This window comes from Ictalurus furcatus, chromosome 14, assembly GCF_023375685.1.
Source record: "Ictalurus furcatus strain D&B chromosome 14, Billie_1.0, whole genome shotgun sequence".
Classification (NCBI taxonomy): domain Eukaryota; kingdom Metazoa; phylum Chordata; class Actinopteri; order Siluriformes; family Ictaluridae; genus Ictalurus; species Ictalurus furcatus.
Window position 1 is genome coordinate 18122480 of NC_071268.1, and position 20170 is coordinate 18142649.

General features: G+C 38.7%; 1 protein-coding gene across 1 annotated transcript in view; it reads right to left on the reverse strand.

Annotated features, from left to right (window-relative positions):
- The window catches only part of roraa (RAR-related orphan receptor A, paralog a), a 263575-nt gene extending 244088 nt beyond the window's left edge, over positions 1-19487 (reverse strand). The window contains exon 1 of the mRNA XM_053640773.1: positions 19183-19487. Coding sequence (XP_053496748.1) covers positions 19183-19336 — 154 coding nt within the window. The 5' untranslated portion in view covers positions 19337-19487. The remainder of the gene's footprint in view (positions 1-19182) is intronic.
- Positions 19488-20170: the final 683 nt, after the last annotated feature.

Consider the following 20170-nt stretch of genomic DNA (forward strand, 5'->3'; position numbering starts at 1 on the left):
CCCCCATCCAGCAAATGGTTCAATCAGCCTGACGTATGGCTTTTAATTTGCTACAACTGTCCCTGCCATCTTGATTTAGCAGCAGGAGAAAATGCTGTTTGGTTGTTACAACACTCTCCATATGCTCCACACTCCCCATCAAACGAAAACTCAGGGCCTTTATTGGTACGCCATCAACTTTTAGCTGAAAGTAAAACAAATGACATACGCTGGGGGCCTCTTGGCAGGACAGCACATGGGCATTGAGAGCAAAGATGGGTAGATCAACAAAAGTCTGTCCAAGCCTGGGCTGGAGAGAGTTAAAAGACACTCTTCAAATCAGCACACTGCCTTTAAAAGGCCTCAGCCATCAGAGGCTCTTCATCAAGCTGCACCAGGGGTCGTTTTTGCCCCTGAAGGCCACTAGGAGAAGGCCCCAGACCCTGGTGGGTTCTTCCAGCCGGATCTCACCAATTCCCAGCCCAACTGTCACTGTTGGCAGAGACCTCCAGCCCTTCAAGCACATAATCTGTGTGCGTCTGACTGTTAAGCACCATCAACACACACAAACACACACTCCACATTGTACACGTATTGTTTTGTGCTACGCCGCCCTGCCACCAGATATGAGAGAACAAAAGGCACCTCCGTAATATTAGATCCTTAAGTTGAAACAGGTACACAATTGATTGATTTATTTTATTTTTTTTAAATAATATGACACTCATACTATACACACCCCAGAGAGTGTAAAGGCAGTATATCGTATTCATAATTATTAACAATACTTTCCTGAAAATGTATCTCAATTAAAAGAAATAACATTATTACCTGTACGGCTAAAAATTTGAGTTCTTCATGTCTCATCAGGATCAATTTGATTGATTTGCTCATTTCTAGATACCACAGAGTATCAAGTGCTTGTTTATTAATACAATATTTTCTTGCAGATACTGTTATTTCCTTTTAAGACCATATTTTCTTAATGATACACTCATTTCCAGTGATACCAGTGCGTTAGCTGTGATATTACGCTACAGCTCTCAGTGTCAGGCATGGCTATGACAGACAGCAGTGAAAGCGTCACTCCTCCACTACATTAATCTGAGCTAGTGTTGTGAAGGGCCCATTTCCCTTTCATCTTTCTCCCAATTTCACCCCATGACAGAGCGCTAATGTCAAGCAAGTCCAGGTGAGAGCGTGCCGCGTGTCACCGGGCGAAAAATGTCCGCTCTCGTCATGCTCAGCCGTCTTCTTTAATTGAGTAAAACAAAGTAATCTGAGCAGAGTGCAGGGGGGCGTGGGGGGCTAAATGACAGCACAGAAGGTCAACACTTCTCAACCGAGCATCATCCACCATCAGGCCCAGCATGCAGCGGAGTTAATATTGAGATCTATTATCCAGCAGCCTTCCACCATCTGCCTCACACACACCAAGCAGCTCTGCAACTCTACTGTACAGGCTGTGACAAATCAGAATTATACAGACCAGAGTTCATGACAAAAATACTAAAGAAAATTAAAATTATGAAGGATGAAAGTCTGAAAACAGACTGATTTTTTTCTAGAATCTTCAAGAATCATTTTGTACTTCTGGAACCCTTTATTGCTTCTAGAACTTTTTTTTTGCTTATAGAATTCTTTTTGCTTCTAGAACCACTCTTTGCTTCTAGAATGCGTTATTTCTTCCAGTATCATTTTTGCTTATAGAACTTTCATTTTGCTTCAAGAATAATTTTTCTCATAGAACCAATGTTTCTTAAAGAACTCTTTTTTGCTTATAGAACAGTAAAAAAAATCTTTTTGTTTGCTTATAGATTTATTTTTGATTATAAAACTGCTCTTTGGTTCTAGAACCCTTTCTTGGTTGTAGAATCATTGTGGCGTATAGAATCTGTTTTTGCTTCTGAAATTTGCCTTTTGTTGCTGCTGTTTGGCCTAATATGCATTGTTTACCTGAAAATTGTACCCTTGAATATGTATTTGTTAACTGGAATTTGAGGCAACAAGTCCACTAACCATTAGCCACACCCACTTGAGAAATGTGGACAGTGTTCATCTTTTTTTCTTCAGAAATACAATTACATTTTTTTTATGTCTGTACCGGTCTTTTTTTGGCTTTTTTCAGCTCCAAACAAACATTGAAACCTCAGTGTCCAGTAGACTGGGGTTGTGCATTTCTTTATACAATAAGAAAGGGCTATTTGCAGTGAAAAGGCTATTGAGTGGTTTTCATGAAACCTCACCAAAAAGCACTCAGCACGAGGGTCAGAGAAAGCTCACTGCATCCTTAGGAGAGGTCAAACTGCTGTGTCGTCAAACTGTGAACCCTGCTTTGTCAAACCACGAAGAGATAAGTGAAGCAGAACCTCAGGTGCACACGCAAACATGCCTCACACACGCACACACAAGCCTAAGTGCTCCACGATCTGCACATTCCACAAACCACTGGCATGCTCAGATGTTTCATTAAACCAGGTTTGGTATTTGAGGCAAAGAAAAGAAAAGGGAGGCAGTGAGAGAGAACAAGTGGCTGAGGGGAACTGCTTACAGAACATTGGACAGAAGAATAACTCACGTGCCAATATGACCACAACGTGTCAGAAGTTTATACATGCTATTTAAACGACAGCCAACCTCAAGATATTTGGCACACTTTATGAAAATGTGCAAAAACAAATATATCAAATGAATAATCTCCATTGAGCTAAAACATGTGGGTACACTGTATACTTTTCATAACACAAAATCTTAAGTAGCAATTTTCTCTTCAAAATGCTAGTTTCTAAAGAATTAGCACCCCACAATTAATATTTGGTCGGGCCTCCTCTGGAGAGAATAACAGCACTGGGTCTCTTCTGGACACTCAGTTATGCAGAACAGTTTAACCTCCTTTATATTCTTCAATTTGCACATGTGGACTGCCCTCTTCAGTTTAGTCCAGTTAATCAGAGTTGTAAAATATAGATTTTTTGTGTTTCTGTTTTGATTTGAATTCATGTTTGAGCCAAGAAACAACCAGGGCTAAAATATCCTCATACTTAATGGAAGTCATGATACTGTCAATCTACTACCATGTTTTACAATGGATGTGAGATTTTCTTATATGCAGCTCCTTTTGTTTACTAAACATACTGATTGAGTTGATGGTCAAAAAATTCAGATTACAACTGTAGTTTCAGTGTGATTACAACTGTGATTACATGTGAAATTTGCAAATGTGATTACATGTGTAATTTACAACTGTGATTACATGCGTAATTTACAACTGTGATTACATGTGTAATTTACAACTGTGATTAAATGTGATTACAACTGTTATTATATGTGTAATTTGCAACTGTGATTACATGTGTAATTTACAACTGATTACATGCGTAATTTACAACTGTGATTACATGTGTGATTTACAACTGTGATTAAATGTGATTACAACTGTGATTGCATTTGTAATTTACAACTGTGATTAAATGTGATTACAACTGTGATTACATGCGTAATTTACAACTGTGATTACATGTGTAATTTACAACTGTGATTAAATGTGATTACAACTGTGATTACAACTGTGATTATATGTGTAATTTGCAACTGTGATTACATGTGTAATTTACAACTGTGATTACATGCGTAATTTACAACTGTGATTACATGTGTAATTTACAACTGTGATTACATGTGTAATGTAAAACTGCGATTAAATGTGATTACAACTGTGATTACATGTGTAATTTACAACTGTGATTACATGTGTAATTTACAACTGTGATTAAATGTGATTACAACTGCGATTGCATGTGTAATTTACAACTGTGATTACATGTGTAATTTACAACTGTGATTACATGTGTAATTTACAACTGTGATTAAATGTGATTACAACTGTGATTACATGTGTAATTTACAAATATGATTACATGTGTAATTTACAACTGTGATTACATGTGTAATTTACAACTGTGATTACATGTGTAATTTACAACTGTGGTTAAATGTGATTACAACTGTGATTACATGTGTAATTTGCAACTGTGATTACATGTGTAATTTACAACTGTGATTACATGTGATTACAACTGCGATTGCATGTGTAATTTACAACTGTGATGAAATGTGATTACAACTGTGAATACATGTGTAATTTACAACTGTGATTAAATGTGATTACAACTGCGATTGCATGTGTAATTTACAACTGTGGTTAAATGTGTAATTTACAACTGTGATTACATGTGTAATTTACAACTGTGATTACATGTGTAATTTACAACTGTGGTTAAATGTGATTACAACTGTGATTACATGTGTAATTTACAAATATGATTACATGTGTAATTTACAACTGTGATTACATGTGATTATAACTGTAGTTTCAGTGTCACTTGGTAACTTTCAGGTGTGAGTTGCTTTCAGGAAAGGCTTCTAGTAATAGTATTAAAATGAAAATTGAAAACTCAATTTAACTCAAAACTGAACTAAACCGTGAGGTGAAACACACAGTAATCACTTTATCTAATTATGGCAGTAGTTTGGCACCCAAACCAGTAGAGATGTAGACCAGCTAATAAAAAAGCTTCACTGGTTCCCAGGAACAGTACTATCTCCAGCACTTTTTCACATGAAAAGAGGTTTAACATGACTAAATTATGAGGACGTGTTAGAGAAAATGTGTATATTGTATGTATACCTCCGTAAACCTTCCTGCACAATCTCTAATCCAATATAGTGCTCTGTTTTACAAATGTCTGCTCTTGACTGTTGGGATTTTCTCTCAGGTACATCTGATACCCGATTCAGTTGCTGTATAGTGCTCGAGGCTATGTTGGCACAATCTTCCTGGGAATAATGGCTTAATGTGCTCCCGCATTTGCATTGAGTGGGAAAAGCACTCACCTAAATCAGCAGTGCTGTATGCTTGCTCTGATGCCTGTGGGGCACCATCAGTTTTTATCTGTCCGAGTCAGGACACCACTATCAGTATAATCCTGTCCACACTCTCCCTCACGGTCGCAACCAACTATGTTGAAGTGCACACGTTTGGCATTGTAGCCTGCCTGCTGGCTTTTATATCCAACTGTGCTTATTTGTCACTTATTTATTATGTGCAGAGTAGATTTCTCTGTGGTTTCTCTGTGATTCTGTGGTTTGAGCTTGTAAAACATGTAACTGAAACCTAGCAAAAATGTGACAGGCTTATTCGATTAGCAGGAGCCGTAAGCTGTTGGAAAACTGAGCCATTTGACATTTCCACTTTGTCCTGTCAGTCCTTATTCAGAAAAATCTCAAAGTAAGGTGTATTGTTTTGTCTACAGAACTGGGCTACAAGCAATTAATCCAAGCTTGCAAGTCTCTAAAGTGTAATTTCATCTGTACTGTATATTTGTAGCAAATGTGCACAGTGTGAAAATTGGTTAAAAAATTAGCATGTGTCTAGCAAATATTACAAATTTATGACTCATTTATTTCTTTACACGTCAGTAATGAGAATATTCAATCGCTTGATATTCCCATTACATTATTAATTCAATGTGACAGGTGTAGAAAAACAGATGTAAGAATAAAATCTCCATAAATCTCCATAAAATGAGAGATGACTTCAATTCTTTTCAGAAAATAGCATAAACGTGTCTTTCCTTGAATGTTCCGCTGCTCGAATGGTGTCCCCTTTATTTGCTTTCTATTCACACCACCAAATAAAAGACCAGAGCATACAGGCATACAGTGCTGATAATTAGGCCTTACACCACTAGGAGGCAGATTGAAAGAGAGGCACAAGGAGTGAGTGAGAGAGAGAGAGAGAGAGAGAGAGAGAGACTATGTTGACACCTAGCTGGCCCTATTAATCTGATCTGTGAGTGATAACTAGGAGTTTGAAAGGCACTTTGTCCAATTAGAACTGTGCAGCAAATTTCCACCTGGACTTGACAGAGATGAAGTGGCTATTTGAGAAGATATGGTGGCATGTGGCCAGGTAAGAGTGAAAGCCTCAATAGTGGGACTGTCATTTACCTTGGTGTGTGTTTTTAAGAGTGCACATTTTGGACAAACTGCCACCTACTGAACCGACTGGTCAATCAATGTCATATGAGATGAAGTTCCAGAACTGCACGCTGCAAATGCACTCCCATTGATACGAATGACAGATGTGCTCAATAAATGGCCTGGCACATCATAATTCCAGAGCTCCCACTTCCCTTAAGTGCTTCTGTAGACTGGAGGTTTAATTTTAACCATATGAATTGGAAAAGTCAGGGTGCTTCCACTTATTCCCTCCACTTCCCAGTGACGGGCCATTACGTTACCCAAGTGTGTGGCACAAATCACAGTACTTGGCATTGTGCCACAAGCAGAGGTGAAATTTCTTAACCAAATCCTGGTTTTTATTTGTGAAAAGAAAAAATAATTCAGGGGTAAGGAAACTATAGGTTTGCATAATAAAATTCATAAGCTTCATTAACAAGCACTGAGGCATAGCAGATCATTTGTTAGACAAATCCGCTGGTGCCCCTGAGGTGATTTCTATCAGGCTTATTCAAATTTCATTTCAACTTGTATGGATCAAACCTAATGATCTCAGATAACCCATAAGCTGACAGTTGCAATATTTTGGAAGTTGAACTGTTCCAAGGGGGTTTTCTGAAACAGTAGTGCTTGAATACATTTTCACTTCGTTTAAACTTCTTGTTTTTCCCATCATAGAAAGGAAAGTATTTTCAGAAAATCTACTGATCCACAAAAGGAACTTTTTAACTATGTATCTTGCTGTGTCATTGTGTCTCATGTATAATTTTTAATAACCTGATATAAATTACTGCATCTGAAACCCCAGTACTTTAATTGACTGTAATGGCCAAACACTGATAGACCAGGAGGATCATCTACACAGTATTTGTCTAGAGATGTGGATGTGCCTGGGGTGAAAGGCTTTTCTTCTCTGTCACACTCTGTAATTACATTCTCACAGATGATTAGAAGCCTATCTCAGTGTCATTTCCATGCCATAGCCCTTCATCCACATACTCAGCCATTAACTGCCATTAAACAAAAAAGACAGTGCAGTTCTGGTTAGTAAAATCTCAAGGAAGAGGTACTGGTTAATCAACTTCGTTGAAGCAGTAAGGAATGATTTTAGTCATTAAATTAATTTGAAGTCATTAATGAGTAGCATTAGAAGGCGTCAGGTGGCTTTAATATTTCCAGCTGGTCTTGTATTTCTTGTATTATGATATAATAGCTTTTCTTTTTCTCATTAGGCCTGAGAGTGTGGTATCAAAGCTTGAATGATATATGTTTTTTAATCATTGTTTTTCATCTGCCAGAATGAGATCATAAGTGAGATATAGGCCGTCAGTGAAATGACAAAGGTTATTTTCCCATTAGCTACACTAGCTAATGCCAACAAATCGGATTCTGACATTCTGAAGCTACAGGCTTTAGCTCCAGAGTATAAACAATGTCACATTTTGGCACATAAAAAAATTTAATGCAGCTTTGGGAGTGGAGAGCCCAGGCCCAGAATTATTTACACATGGCTTTGTGATTGCTAACGTTCAATAATGGTGACAGTCAACATAAACACGGCATGACAACAATATCCATTTAATCACAGCCGTTTTAGATTGCTTACAAATAGTATTCAGCAACTTTATCTTGTTTATTCAAAGATAGTGAACCGATAATTATAAGGATATCATAGAAATAACACAATCCACAAGTTTACTAGTTTCCCTCCCAAAATCATGCTGGTAGGTGGACTGGCTACTTTAAATTGCCCCAGGAGTGAATGAGTGTGTGACTGTGTGTGCATGGTGCTCTGTGATAGACTGGCGTCCAATCCAGGGTGTATTCCTGTATCAAGTAACCAGTGTTCCCAGGATAGCCTCGGGATCCATCAGAAGCCTGACCAAGATAAAGAGGTTACTAAAAAAATGAATGAATGAATGAATGAATGAACACAATTTGTCCATCCATAAACATAAATAAGTTCTCATAGCTAATTTGAATAAATGTAATGAATGTGTTTAATGAATTCTCATGTAGCATGAACAACAGGGCCAATGTCTATGTTACAGTAATGTTCAAATTATATTCAATTACTAAATTCTTTCCAGTGCCTCACAGAATTACACTCAAGGTCACTGAGGATACAATGTCGTGGGACAAAACACAAGCACACCACAAAATATTTAAATAAGAATGAATTAATGGATTCCCATCCAGTGTGATTCGATATGATTAATACTTATGGGTATTGTTACGCCACTGTGGTCCGCCAGTCCATTGTAATTGGTAAAAATACAAGAGGAAGGACAGCCGATCTTAATTAAGTATTTTGGTTATTTCATCTGAAGGGAAATTTGTGTTTGGGCTCTAAAGATTTTAGTCAGTTAATAAAAATTGCAGCTGATCACCAGCTGATCACCAGGGGTGCCTGTGTGAGAGTCGTTAAATGTCTGATGTGCTAAAACCTAAGGGAAGCAATTATTTAGGAGACATTGTAGGAGCTTATTAGATGAAAAAAAAAACATTGATGAATGAGTTTTTTATTTAATTAAAATTCAAAGCTACCAATCTTTGTGATATGTCACACTTTAATTTGTACAGGAGACTGAATTCTATTTAACTAGAGGTGAATTAAGCACCTAAAGTCACTAAAACACATGTTTATAAAGGTCAAATCATTTTATTACTTACTTGGCTAAATAAATGGAAATGATATGCATGGAATGCATCTGTTTCCAAGATGTTCGAGAAGGAAATTAGATACATGAAGCTTGTTTCATTGCTGTTTTTGCTAAAACGGTAATCCAATCATGCAAGCATAAACTCGTGACAGATACAAGAGTATATACATGAATTATAAACCAGGCAGCATGACTGAGATGATATCTCCATACAGAAAGAGCAACACACGCACACGCACACACACACACACACAACAAGAAATGCAACCAGTCTTCAGGGGCAAAGAAAACATAAAATCAAGTCCAGGAAATGGCCCAGATTTTCATGTCCCTTCTGCATTTCCATACTTGTTTTCATGAGTAGGGTGAACACACCTTTTAAAGGAAAATTGTGCGTGTTAAGATGAAAAGCAGACAACATCATACAACCTCTGGCCAGTGAAAACAAACAACTTTCAGACAGACTGTGTAGCCCATGTAGAGCTCTGGGTAGAACTGCTTAAACGCTATTCTAAGACCAGTTACTCGTACCAAAAATCGTAGCTTTAACTGGCCAGAAAAACAATGCACAACTGAGTTCAGTTCAAACCAGCTGGCAGCTCTACCACTACACCCACATGGTGTATTAAAGCAGCAAGTGGCATTGACACTTTCCACTTAGCGTTTCATTTTCTGACCACACATTCATCAGAAGTGCTGGGTGAAAAGCTCTGCCTCACCAAAACTATTCATTCTAAAGTCGCAGAGGAGAATAACAGCGTTTAAGGAACTCCATGGAAGCGATGTACAAATGCCATAGATTTTACACCATTACACATGCTCACACAACACAACGCTGGGGAAAGTTAAGCAAGTAGTCGTAGCTTCAGTGTGTGTGTGTGTGTGTGTGTGTGTGTGTGACCCTCATTGGACAACTCCCACAAACGAAGCACTCCGATTTCAGTCCGCTTTAAATGGAAATGTACACCCAAAGCTAATCTGTTGGCTGAGAGCAGGGGGAATTTGATTTCTGTGCCTTTACACTTCAGGTTACTGCTGGAAAAGAAACTTTTAATTCATCATCATGCTGTTGATCCATCGTGTTACCTTTCCCAACTTGTATGCATTCAGTGCCAGGTACTGAAAATTCCACCGAGTGATCAACTCTCATGAGGTTACTCAGTGCCATGCCTTCAATTACGCCTTAGGCATAGCTGGGTCACAGCATGCGTGCAAAAGTAAATTTAGATGCCTTTAAAGCGCTCCCATAAAGCATGGACTACATTCATTTATTCTTATTTAAACCATCTAACTCAGATTTGAACTTCTGTAAATGGGACACAGATCTGAGTGGTGCCCAGTCACTGGAGAACTGACATCAAAAATTTGGTCCCTGTCTCTAGCAGAAGGCCTGTTTGCCAGCACCGGTTGCACCACTGGTGGGTTGCACTCCAAAATAAGTTGTCCCAACAGGGTACAACTTTCAAATTTAGTTCAAAGAGGCTAAACTTTGCCTAATCCGGACACCATAACATTAGTCATATTTTGATAAATAATATAGGAAATATAGGACATGTTTCTTACATCCCCTAAACTTTAAAACTGTCCATGATTTTAGCCTAATTGGGGTAAAGTTGAAGTCATTTGAGAAATTTTGAATCTGTTTGACACTCAAAGCTGGCAAAGCACAAACACTAAGACTACTTCAGACCTACTTTTATGAATAGCCAGAGAACTTTGCATGTGCAATTACGTGGTGTATATCCGTGCTGCACACAACTCATTTCCAAAAGTTCACACATCACAAACATTGAAGTAGGACTAGTCCTTATTCAATAGTTACTACACTGTAAAACCGGATAGTTAATTTAACTCAAAGAATTTGAGGAAACTAATTACCTCAAAATTTTTAAGTTGATAAATCAGTTTATTTAAGCCAAATACACTTAAATATAACAAAAATTTTACTCAAACTTTGCAATTTAAGTGTACTTGGCTTAAAGAAATATTGATTTATCAACTTAAAAATTTTGAGGTAATTAGTTTCCTCAAATTTTTTTAGTTAAATGAACTTATCTGGTTTTACAGCGTAAGCAAGAACCCCAGTGGAAAACTTACAGCACCCTCCAGAATTATTATCTCCTTCATAAAAATTAATCAAGAATTATTGTTTAAAATAAACATTTCCCATTCAAACAACACAAGATACTATTTATTGACACCTTTAAGAAAGTTTAAATTAAAACAAATTGTCATTCTTGAAAAATGCATATTATATTTAATTCGCTCTCAGTCCCTAGGATCTCCCCAGGTTGATGCCTGCAACCATGTCCTGTTTCCCTGAGGTATAGACATGAGGTTGCACACATTGCACAAAAAATTAAGAACTTTCAGCACAAAGAGACAGATACTTGCTGACCAGCACCAATCAGGTAATGAATATAAAAATACACAAGCAGTTAAAAATATTATTGAGCACAATTAGGGCCATAAAAATGTTTCCCATGTCTGAAACAGTGGGGGATTTACCTGTATATGAATACTGTATATATGTATATATGCCCATGAATACACCGTCTCTCCCTCACCCAGAGGATGGTGAAGGCGGGAAAAAATAACCCAAAGATCACAATTTTAGAAAAGAAGAGGTTAGTCGATTCCTGTGGTTGTTTCAAAAGTATCAAAATCAACTGCTAATCATCACTTTTATAACAACAAGCTGTTTTGCAGCATTGCAAGAAAGAAGCCCTTCCTGAGATCATCTGACAAAATGGAGCACCTGAACATCACCAAGCATCATTAGAATTACATTTAGGATCACATGTTGTGGTCAAATGAGGCTAAAATCAAACATTTTGGTGAGGTACAGCGTCAGCATGTTTGGTGGTAAAAGCAGACTGCATACAATGAAAAGCAGCTGATAGCTCACTGTAAAATATGGAGGTGGATCTTTGATCACTGGGGCTGCAATGACATTCTCAGTCTCCAGATTTGAATCCTGAATCCTGGTCTGAATTGAAGAGGGAAGTCCACATGAACAAACCTAAGTATATAAAGGAGCTTGAAATATTCTACATGGAGGACTGGACCAAGATCCATCTACAGTGTCTCCATACTTGTTCAACATTACAGAAAGAGCCTTTATTCTCTCTAGGGGAGGCTTTACAAAAAAAGAATTTAAAAAAAGAAAGAGTTTATTATCATATACAAGTACAGTACTGGAAAAATATTTTCTTCCCCTATCCCAGCTTTTTCCTAAGCTGGAGTCAGAGCGTTGAGTCAGCCATGATACAACTGTCTCAGGGCAGAGAGGGTTTAAGGCCTTGCTCAAGGGCCGCACAGTGGCAGCTTGACAGCACATGGGGCTTGAACTCTCAACCATCTTATCAGTGGCCCACAGCCTTAACCACTCAGCCATCACTGCCATAAAATATTAATTGTAAGATGGGCAAATAATTTTGAAACCAGTGTTTTTTGTGTTTGAAAAAGATTTTTTTTTATATAAATCAGTATCCCTGCAGGGTTGAGCTCAAACATAACTGTATGCTTATAACTGGAAGTTTTTGCACCCCTGTTCTTTTTATCAAATGCTGCTACTTTTTTCCTCCAATAGAGTTCCTTTCTTACTTCATCAATCCACAGCACTTGTTTCCACAATGCATCAGGCTTATCTAGATTATACACTTCAGACAGTGACTTTTGTGATGAGGCTGCAGGTGAGGTTTCCCTCTGAAGACTCTTCCATGTAGATCATATTTGTGCAAGCAATGTTGCACAGTAGAATGGCACACTCCCACTCCTGTCTTAGTGAAACCTATGCTTTGCCTAGGATTTTCTAGGCCCTCCAGACCTTGCCTTGACTTCAACAGATCCCTTTAACTACTATTTCTTAATGACATCTTGGACAGTTGAAACTGTGAGCTGGAAGCACTTGGATATCTTTTTATAGCCTTCCTCTGCTTAATAAGCATTAATTATCATAATTTTCAGGGTGTTAGCACAAGGTTTGAAGAGTCAGAGATTTTATTATTACGATGTAGACATGTCTGAGGACACGTCTACATCAATAATGTGCAAATGCATAAGCCAGAAAGAAAAAAAAATATTTAAGTTTGTGCTCATGTGTGATAATTTGCAGCATGGTATTAGATATGATGTAACTAACTGTTTATGATAGTCTACATGTGTAAAAGCCTATTCATTGAAAAAGTAGTTGCATGGAAGATGAATGTGTGTTGCCTATCTGCAACACAAAGTTTCAAAGTTTGCATAAGGAGACTGTATAGACACAAATGGACTTTGGTGTGCTAATACTGATTTCTTGCTAAAGTGCTTAGGAAGCTTTCTGACATGCTCTGGCACACTGGCTGTCCCAGAGGTTCATGAAGCTCTTTGTGTTGCTCAGAGAAAGACTGCAAATACATGCAAGTTATGCTCAGGAAAATACCACAAAATTGGAATCCTCTTTGGTGGAAATCCTTTACCCTGTGTATTTTTACAGAGTACGCACAGGATGCTTCAATAACCTTTATGCAAATATTCTACACACAGCCGGGCGCAACACCTCAGACTGCTGAAGATCAGAGATATTATGTTATTATGTCAGGGGGCCATCTGCCTGGTCATCCCTGTGTGATCTTTTCTAGGATATGGCCTTGATTGTGGGCAGTACTGACACATTTCTGTTAAACTCACATCACGTTTATGGGTTTTTTAAAAAATTTTTAAGAGGAGCAAGTGCTCCTAGATCAGCACCAATGGTTCGACGAGGAGTCTCTTCTGGAAATTCCCAATCCCTGGTATTTGAGAATGTCACAGACCTTTCAAAACAGGGCTATCAGATAACCCGCTAATCATCATGCCAGCTCCAGACTTTGGAAGGCTTTAATGCACAAACTTTGTTTTAGAGGCCTCAGCCATTACATCCCATTTGTCGTTTGTCAGCACTGGATCAACACAAGATGCATACTCCTGCCCAGAGTGCTGAGTTAAATAGTACTGGCTGTGGTGGTGAGAGTCCACTTTAAGCAACCAGACACCGGAGGCCACAAGTGTTGGGCTACTTTCTGCCCGATGTCTTTGACCGGCCAACAAAAACAACCGCGTTAACCAACCTACTATATTAAGAGGTGTCTGTTGTTTTTATTGTACATAGCTACATGGTGGTATTTGGCCAGGATGAAGCATAGCACTTGTTCGTAAAATGTGTGGAAATGTGAATGTTTTTGTTCTGCTATTGAAGCTGGTTTATAGTAAAGTACAGAATAACATTTTTTGGGCTGATTACAGGGTTCATGTCATATCAGAGGGCACAGCTTGTCTTTCTATTGCCCCTGCTGGGGAGAGTCAGTCAGCACACCACCAGGTGACAGATTTCACCATGGCACAGTAACACTGAGAAAGAGGAAGCAAAATATTGTTGTCTGACATGCCAACTAATAAGTAATTATAGGCTAGTCCTTCACAGATGGCAGACACCACAGTGCTGCTACTTGTAGGAAAAATAAGCCACTGCTCCCCACAATGTGGGTAAATACAAGAACAAGCTTTTGTTAAGCCAGATAGACTTCATATGCATCTGGATGACTGATTGGAAGTCCTCTTGTGACTCTAGGAGCTAAGAGTAAAGATGTTACCCCCTGTAGGCATACAGTACATGATAAAAGCATCTAACAGTGCAAGAGGTAGGCCTTCCCACTGGGGGTCTTTAAAAAAGGCTCTCTCATTTTCACACTGCCAAGAAACTGAATAAATGCAGAAGGCATACAATTAAACTTTTTTTTTAAGACTGTATATATTTTTTTGCATTCAACCAAATTTATTCTCCACAACACACAATCTCTCCCCCTGCTGAATAGCACCCTTGCAACGTCAGTCCACCAGTCCAGTAGCAGTGGAGCAGTCCACCAGTCCAGTAGCACTCACAGGTGTATCAACACACACACAAGACAGTGCTAACCAGCACTGTCAAAAAATCAGATCCATCCATCCATTTTCTATACCGCTTATCCTACACGGTCACGGGGAACCTGGAGCCTATCCAAGGGAGAATCGGGCACAATTCGGGGTACAACCTGGACGGGATGCCAATCCATTGCAGGGCACAATCACATCCATATTCACACACCCATTCATACACTATGGACACTTTGGGGAGCAAACCGGAGTACCCGGAGGAAACCCCCACAGCACGGGGAGAACATGCAAACTCCGTACACACAGGGCAGGAAATCAAACCCCCAACCCTGGAGGTGTGAGGCAAACATTCTAACCACTAAGCCACTGTGCGCCCCCAAAAAATCAAATGCAAAATTTAATTGCAGCCTTAGTTTTTGCATTTGCAATTTATGCATTCAAAAAATCTTTTCAAAATTACGCTTTCATAATTCTAAACAGTGCGATGGGCAAATGGGTACTTTGGTGGTGTTGTTGGTTTGTTTGTTTTTTTAAAGAAAACAAGCTTCCAGCTAAGGATTGTTGAGCATGATGATCAATTTCATCTGTTACAACAACGGGAGTTAACAGATCTCAGGTGTTCCTACAGAACTGCCTACTGAGAACGTCAATATCATTTGTCATAAATGTTTTCTGAGACTCGCAGTTAACGGGCATTCATTCTGCTAATAGAATGTCATCTGTATTAGTAGAGAATCTGGTAGAAATGTTATACTAGCTTCAATTTGGCACTAAAATGTGATGTCATAATTTATCCTGTACACCAGATAAGCAGACACATCTGCCAATTACTAATATTACTGAATAGCCTGAGCTGCAGTGCAGAGAGAACTAGACTTATATTCACAGCAAACCTATTGAAACATTTAAATATCATTTATTATACCGCATATACTGTAGGACATGTATAAATATACGTGTCTATAAGTATCTCTACCAGTACAACCAAGCCAAGTGCAATCATTCTGCCGTAATCGTGCAGCACTAAGTAGTAACACTAAAGAATTCATATGCAGACGTCTCAACCATAAAACACACACACACACACACACACACACACACACACACAATTGGCTGCAGTACAATTACCAATACAGCTACTAGGCTGAGTAGAGCACCCTGGACAGAAAATGCAAATTGATGTTCATCTCAAAACTATACCCATTCTTCTTAGTCAGCTTTTAGAATAAGTGCTACAAAGCTCATCTCAAATCAGCAAGCAACGCACCCTGGCTAATAACATCTGAATGTGTGAGAAAAGTAACAGAACCTTCATTAAAGTCACAGTCACAGCTCCACAACTATCTCACACAGTCTGAGTTTCCTTTGCCATTAATCACACCATTAATATTGATTATTTCCAAATGTCTTCCTCCAGAGGTGAGGGATGCTGCACTGTGATAATGGTGCCTTTTCTCTTCATTAATGACTCTAGCAGACACATAAGCCTACTGCTCTACACCATCAGATATCTTACAACAGCCAATGCTGAAATACACTTTTAATACAGCAGGAGTGCAGGTGCTCCTACAGTAGCACCTACAGTATACTGCAATACTTATTGTGCACTGTCTGATTGTTATTTATTAATATATATATATATATATATATATATATATATATATATATATATATATATATATAGAGTACAGTGCAAAAGGCTTAGGCACTTTTTTAGTACAAACTTTGCTATAGATTCTAGCTTTATTTTATGACTTCTATATTATCAAGTCAGTACAAAAAGCATTTTAGATTCTCAAACATTAGTTTTCTAGCACAAAATTAAATGTTACAGAAAAATGTTTGTATGTCATTAAAGAAAGTGCATTTTATGTAAGAGACCACTTGTCAGACAAAAAAACACAATGAAGGCTGCTGGGTTTGGCTGAAAAAATAAGAAGCAAGTGCGACAGTCAAAGTCTCCAGAAGAACTGTGACTGATTCTGCAAGATGCTCAATAAAACTTACAGCTCATTTCCTTATAAAACTGCACACATTGTACCGGAGACTACTATTTTTATTTTTATTTTTATTTTTTTTTGTCACACCTAATATTCACTTTGTTTCATTTACTACTGTTTACTACTCTATTTACTACTGTATTTTTTAATAACAAAGCTTTAAAAATATATAATTTTTAATAATAAAATTATTTTTGAGCCAGTAGCATACCGTATACAAAATACATCATCCAATAAGAAACACCAAAACATGCCACACACCACATCAATTCCAGTAAGCCATAATATAAAAAGCCATGAAATATTAATATTATGATCTTTTACTTCTTTTACTTGCCTTTTACATTTAAGGATGAATTATGCATTACCAATCACTACCACATTTTCCTACACAACTCACTAGTCAGAAACTATGTTAAGATTGTACAATATGACCACAGAGATAAAAACATGTTCTTGCCACAATTTATTAAGAGCAATATATGTTGGTTTTAGAAAGAATTTTTGAAACACAAACTGTAACAAGCCTGCAAATTCCAGTAAGAAAAATGCCATCAAAAACTACATTTTAATCTGTATACGATCAAACTTTTATTCATTTGTCCTGATCGGTTTGCAATAAAAAATTATTAGATGTGACATTGTGTTTATGCTGAATGCATTTTCAAAATGGTAAAAATGGGTGAGAATGTTGTTCAAACTATTTATAAAATACAACTGGCATATAACATATACAAAATAGATCATCTCAGTTAAGGATGTTAAATTGCCCTGGGTGTGAATGAGTGTGAGTGTGTGTGCATGATGCCCTGTGATGGTGTCCTATGAAGGTTGAATTCTCGCATTGTGCCCAGGATAGGCTCCGGATTCACTGCAACCCTGCCCAGGACAAAATGATTACTGAAGATAGATGAATGAATGAATGAATGAATGAATGAATTTAAGGGCTGCTGAGCAATGAGCACACAAGAATATCAAAGTTGTATGGAACACACTGATTATTCATTCTACATGATATAATCATACCTTTAAAGAAAATGGGGAGGAAGATAGTATGAACATCATCTCCTGCCCTTATCTCTTATTGTATAAACTGCCATAAAACATATGTAGCCTACATGTGTACAGTCATGTCTGAGCTGTCACTCAAGTCAGGGGAAATAAATCTGAGTATATTTGAAACAATCCTGGTCAGGACCGTGTAAGTGAACACTGTGTTTCTCTCCATCGCCCATTCACAACGTTACATAACAGAACTGAGGCGGTCTCTTCTTTCTTTTTCTTTCTTTTTTTTCCTTCTGCCTTTGCCTTCCAGATGCACTTTAGTTTCTTTAGTACTAAAGTCTCGGGGTGAATATAGGTCAGCGGGTTAGGAGTGAAGCATAGCCACACTTCTTCCTCGGGCCAGCCGAAAAAACTGTCAGATACCTGCTGCTGTCTGCTATTACATAACCTAACATAACATAACCAGGCAGTTAAGTTAAGGGATGAGGTGAAAGCTGTCTTTTAGTGCTCGTAAAACTTGTTAAGGTAGTAAGAAAAAAAATGCTTAAACATAGTTTGATTATAAAAGGCAGAACTGCCTCTCTCTCTCTCTTTCTCTCTCTCTCGCGCGCGCTCCTCTGTTTATGGCAAAACTTGTTACATAACCAGATTACATTCCTGCTTCCGCATATCAGCGCCCAAATATACCCTTCCAATGTGAACCGTGGACTAAAGAATGTGAGGTACAACACACGCCGAATTCCAAAACCAACCCCCCTAAAAAAAAAAAAGGCTTCGTCTGGACGCTGTTCGGTTTGGCGTTTTCGTTAACGTGAGCTACATTTTCCGCTCAACTTGAAGCAGCTCGGCTGAATGGAGGCAGCCGAGGGGGGCGTGGCTAATAAATCAGCCCTTACTGTCTCTACTGTAAAACACGGACTGCTCCTAATCAGACCACCTTACTCATTCCTATCAGTTATTTACGACCACGTCGGCAATCCTCATATCAGCGCCCATGTCTACACATCCACCCGCTTTAACGTGTCCGTTATTCCAGGGTCGCTGTGCGCGCCAGGCGCGAGCTGTTCTGCGCGTGACACTGAGCTAGGGAACGCGTGCACTGGCACGCGAGCTATACTGACAGCTAAATGTGTAAAATCCACACCGCTGCATGCCTTCATAGCACAGCAGGACATGCACATCCCGGGACGTACAGCTGGTGGTGTGTTAAAGTGTGAAAATGTCCAAGTGCACGCTAAAAGTTCGGTTCAGATAATAAACGGAGTAAATCAGGTTGATGTCATTTAGGTTTTATTTGTAATCTGGATTTTAACCATATCATGCATCAGTTCATTTTTTTTAATGAAAACGTATTCGTGTGATAATCTCTGGAAGCCAGTGTTGTCATGAACAAGAAGAAGAACAACAACAACAAATAAACAACACTATTGTCAGTAACTCTTTTTCCCTAAACAATCAGTAAATCGTTGTGTATTTCGCTGTCTGTTTTGATTCAGTAAAGAAATGGGGAAAACACTCACATCTCCGCGCCTGAAGTTGATCTTGCCAAAGAATTCACTTTGAAGTTTGCTGCATGAGCACTACTGCTAAAATAGAGGTGGTATTTGAAGTACACTTACCTCTGTTGGTGCTGGAGCAGCTGTGTCTGCGCACCGGCGCTTGGTGCTCGGCTTTCCGCAGAGCGTCCAGGTTCAGCGGGCTCTCCCTGACCGCGCTCGCCGCCTCGGAGGCGCTCTTACCCGGCTCGCTCGTCGGATCAGGAGGCGACTCCATGTTGTATTTCAGAGGGCTTTTTTCAATCTAAAAAAAAATGCTACTTGCGATATCACGAGCCGTCGCGATGAGATTTCGAGCTGAGACGCTTCGTCTGGCTGGGTAAATTTACAGCCGAAGTAAGAATTGTTAAAAAAAAAAAAAAAAAAAAAAAAAAAAAAAAAAAAAAAAAGGCGAGTGGAAGCAGGAGGCTGTGTGGGTCTGATTGTCCACTGGCAGCGCTAGAGAGAGCTCCAGCAGCACTGGGAAAGGGAGAGGCTGTCAATAACCGATGAATGGATGTGAGCGCTCTTAAGAGCCCTCTCACACTGAGCCAGAGCTCTTACATGCCCTTATATTAGGTTTCACGGATATATGTCGACATATTTGCCAAATCTGTATGTATACAACGTAATGCTGTATAACGTAGGTACAAAACTGCTTGGTATAATATAAGGCACAGTATTATCAATGGATAGTTTCATTTAGCATTTAAAACATCCCTCTCAAATCATGTTTAATACACTCATGTGTCAAGCTTTAGCCATTTCTCAAAAAAAAATCTTCACAAATATTCATAAAACAAGGTGACTATTCAGAGTTGAAATAAAATCATAAGCTTATGATGTTTGTTCCTTCATCTTCAGTGACCATGTTATCATGATCATGATCGCTGTGGATCCAGAGCCTGTATATCCCGGGATACTGGGTACTGGGTGCGTGATAGGAAAATTCACCTGGATGGGATGAGGGCACACACATTCACACACACATGAACACCTAGGGGCAATTTAGTGTCGCCAATCTGCTTACCTGCGTGTTTTTGACAGTGGGAGCAAACTGGCGAACTCAGAG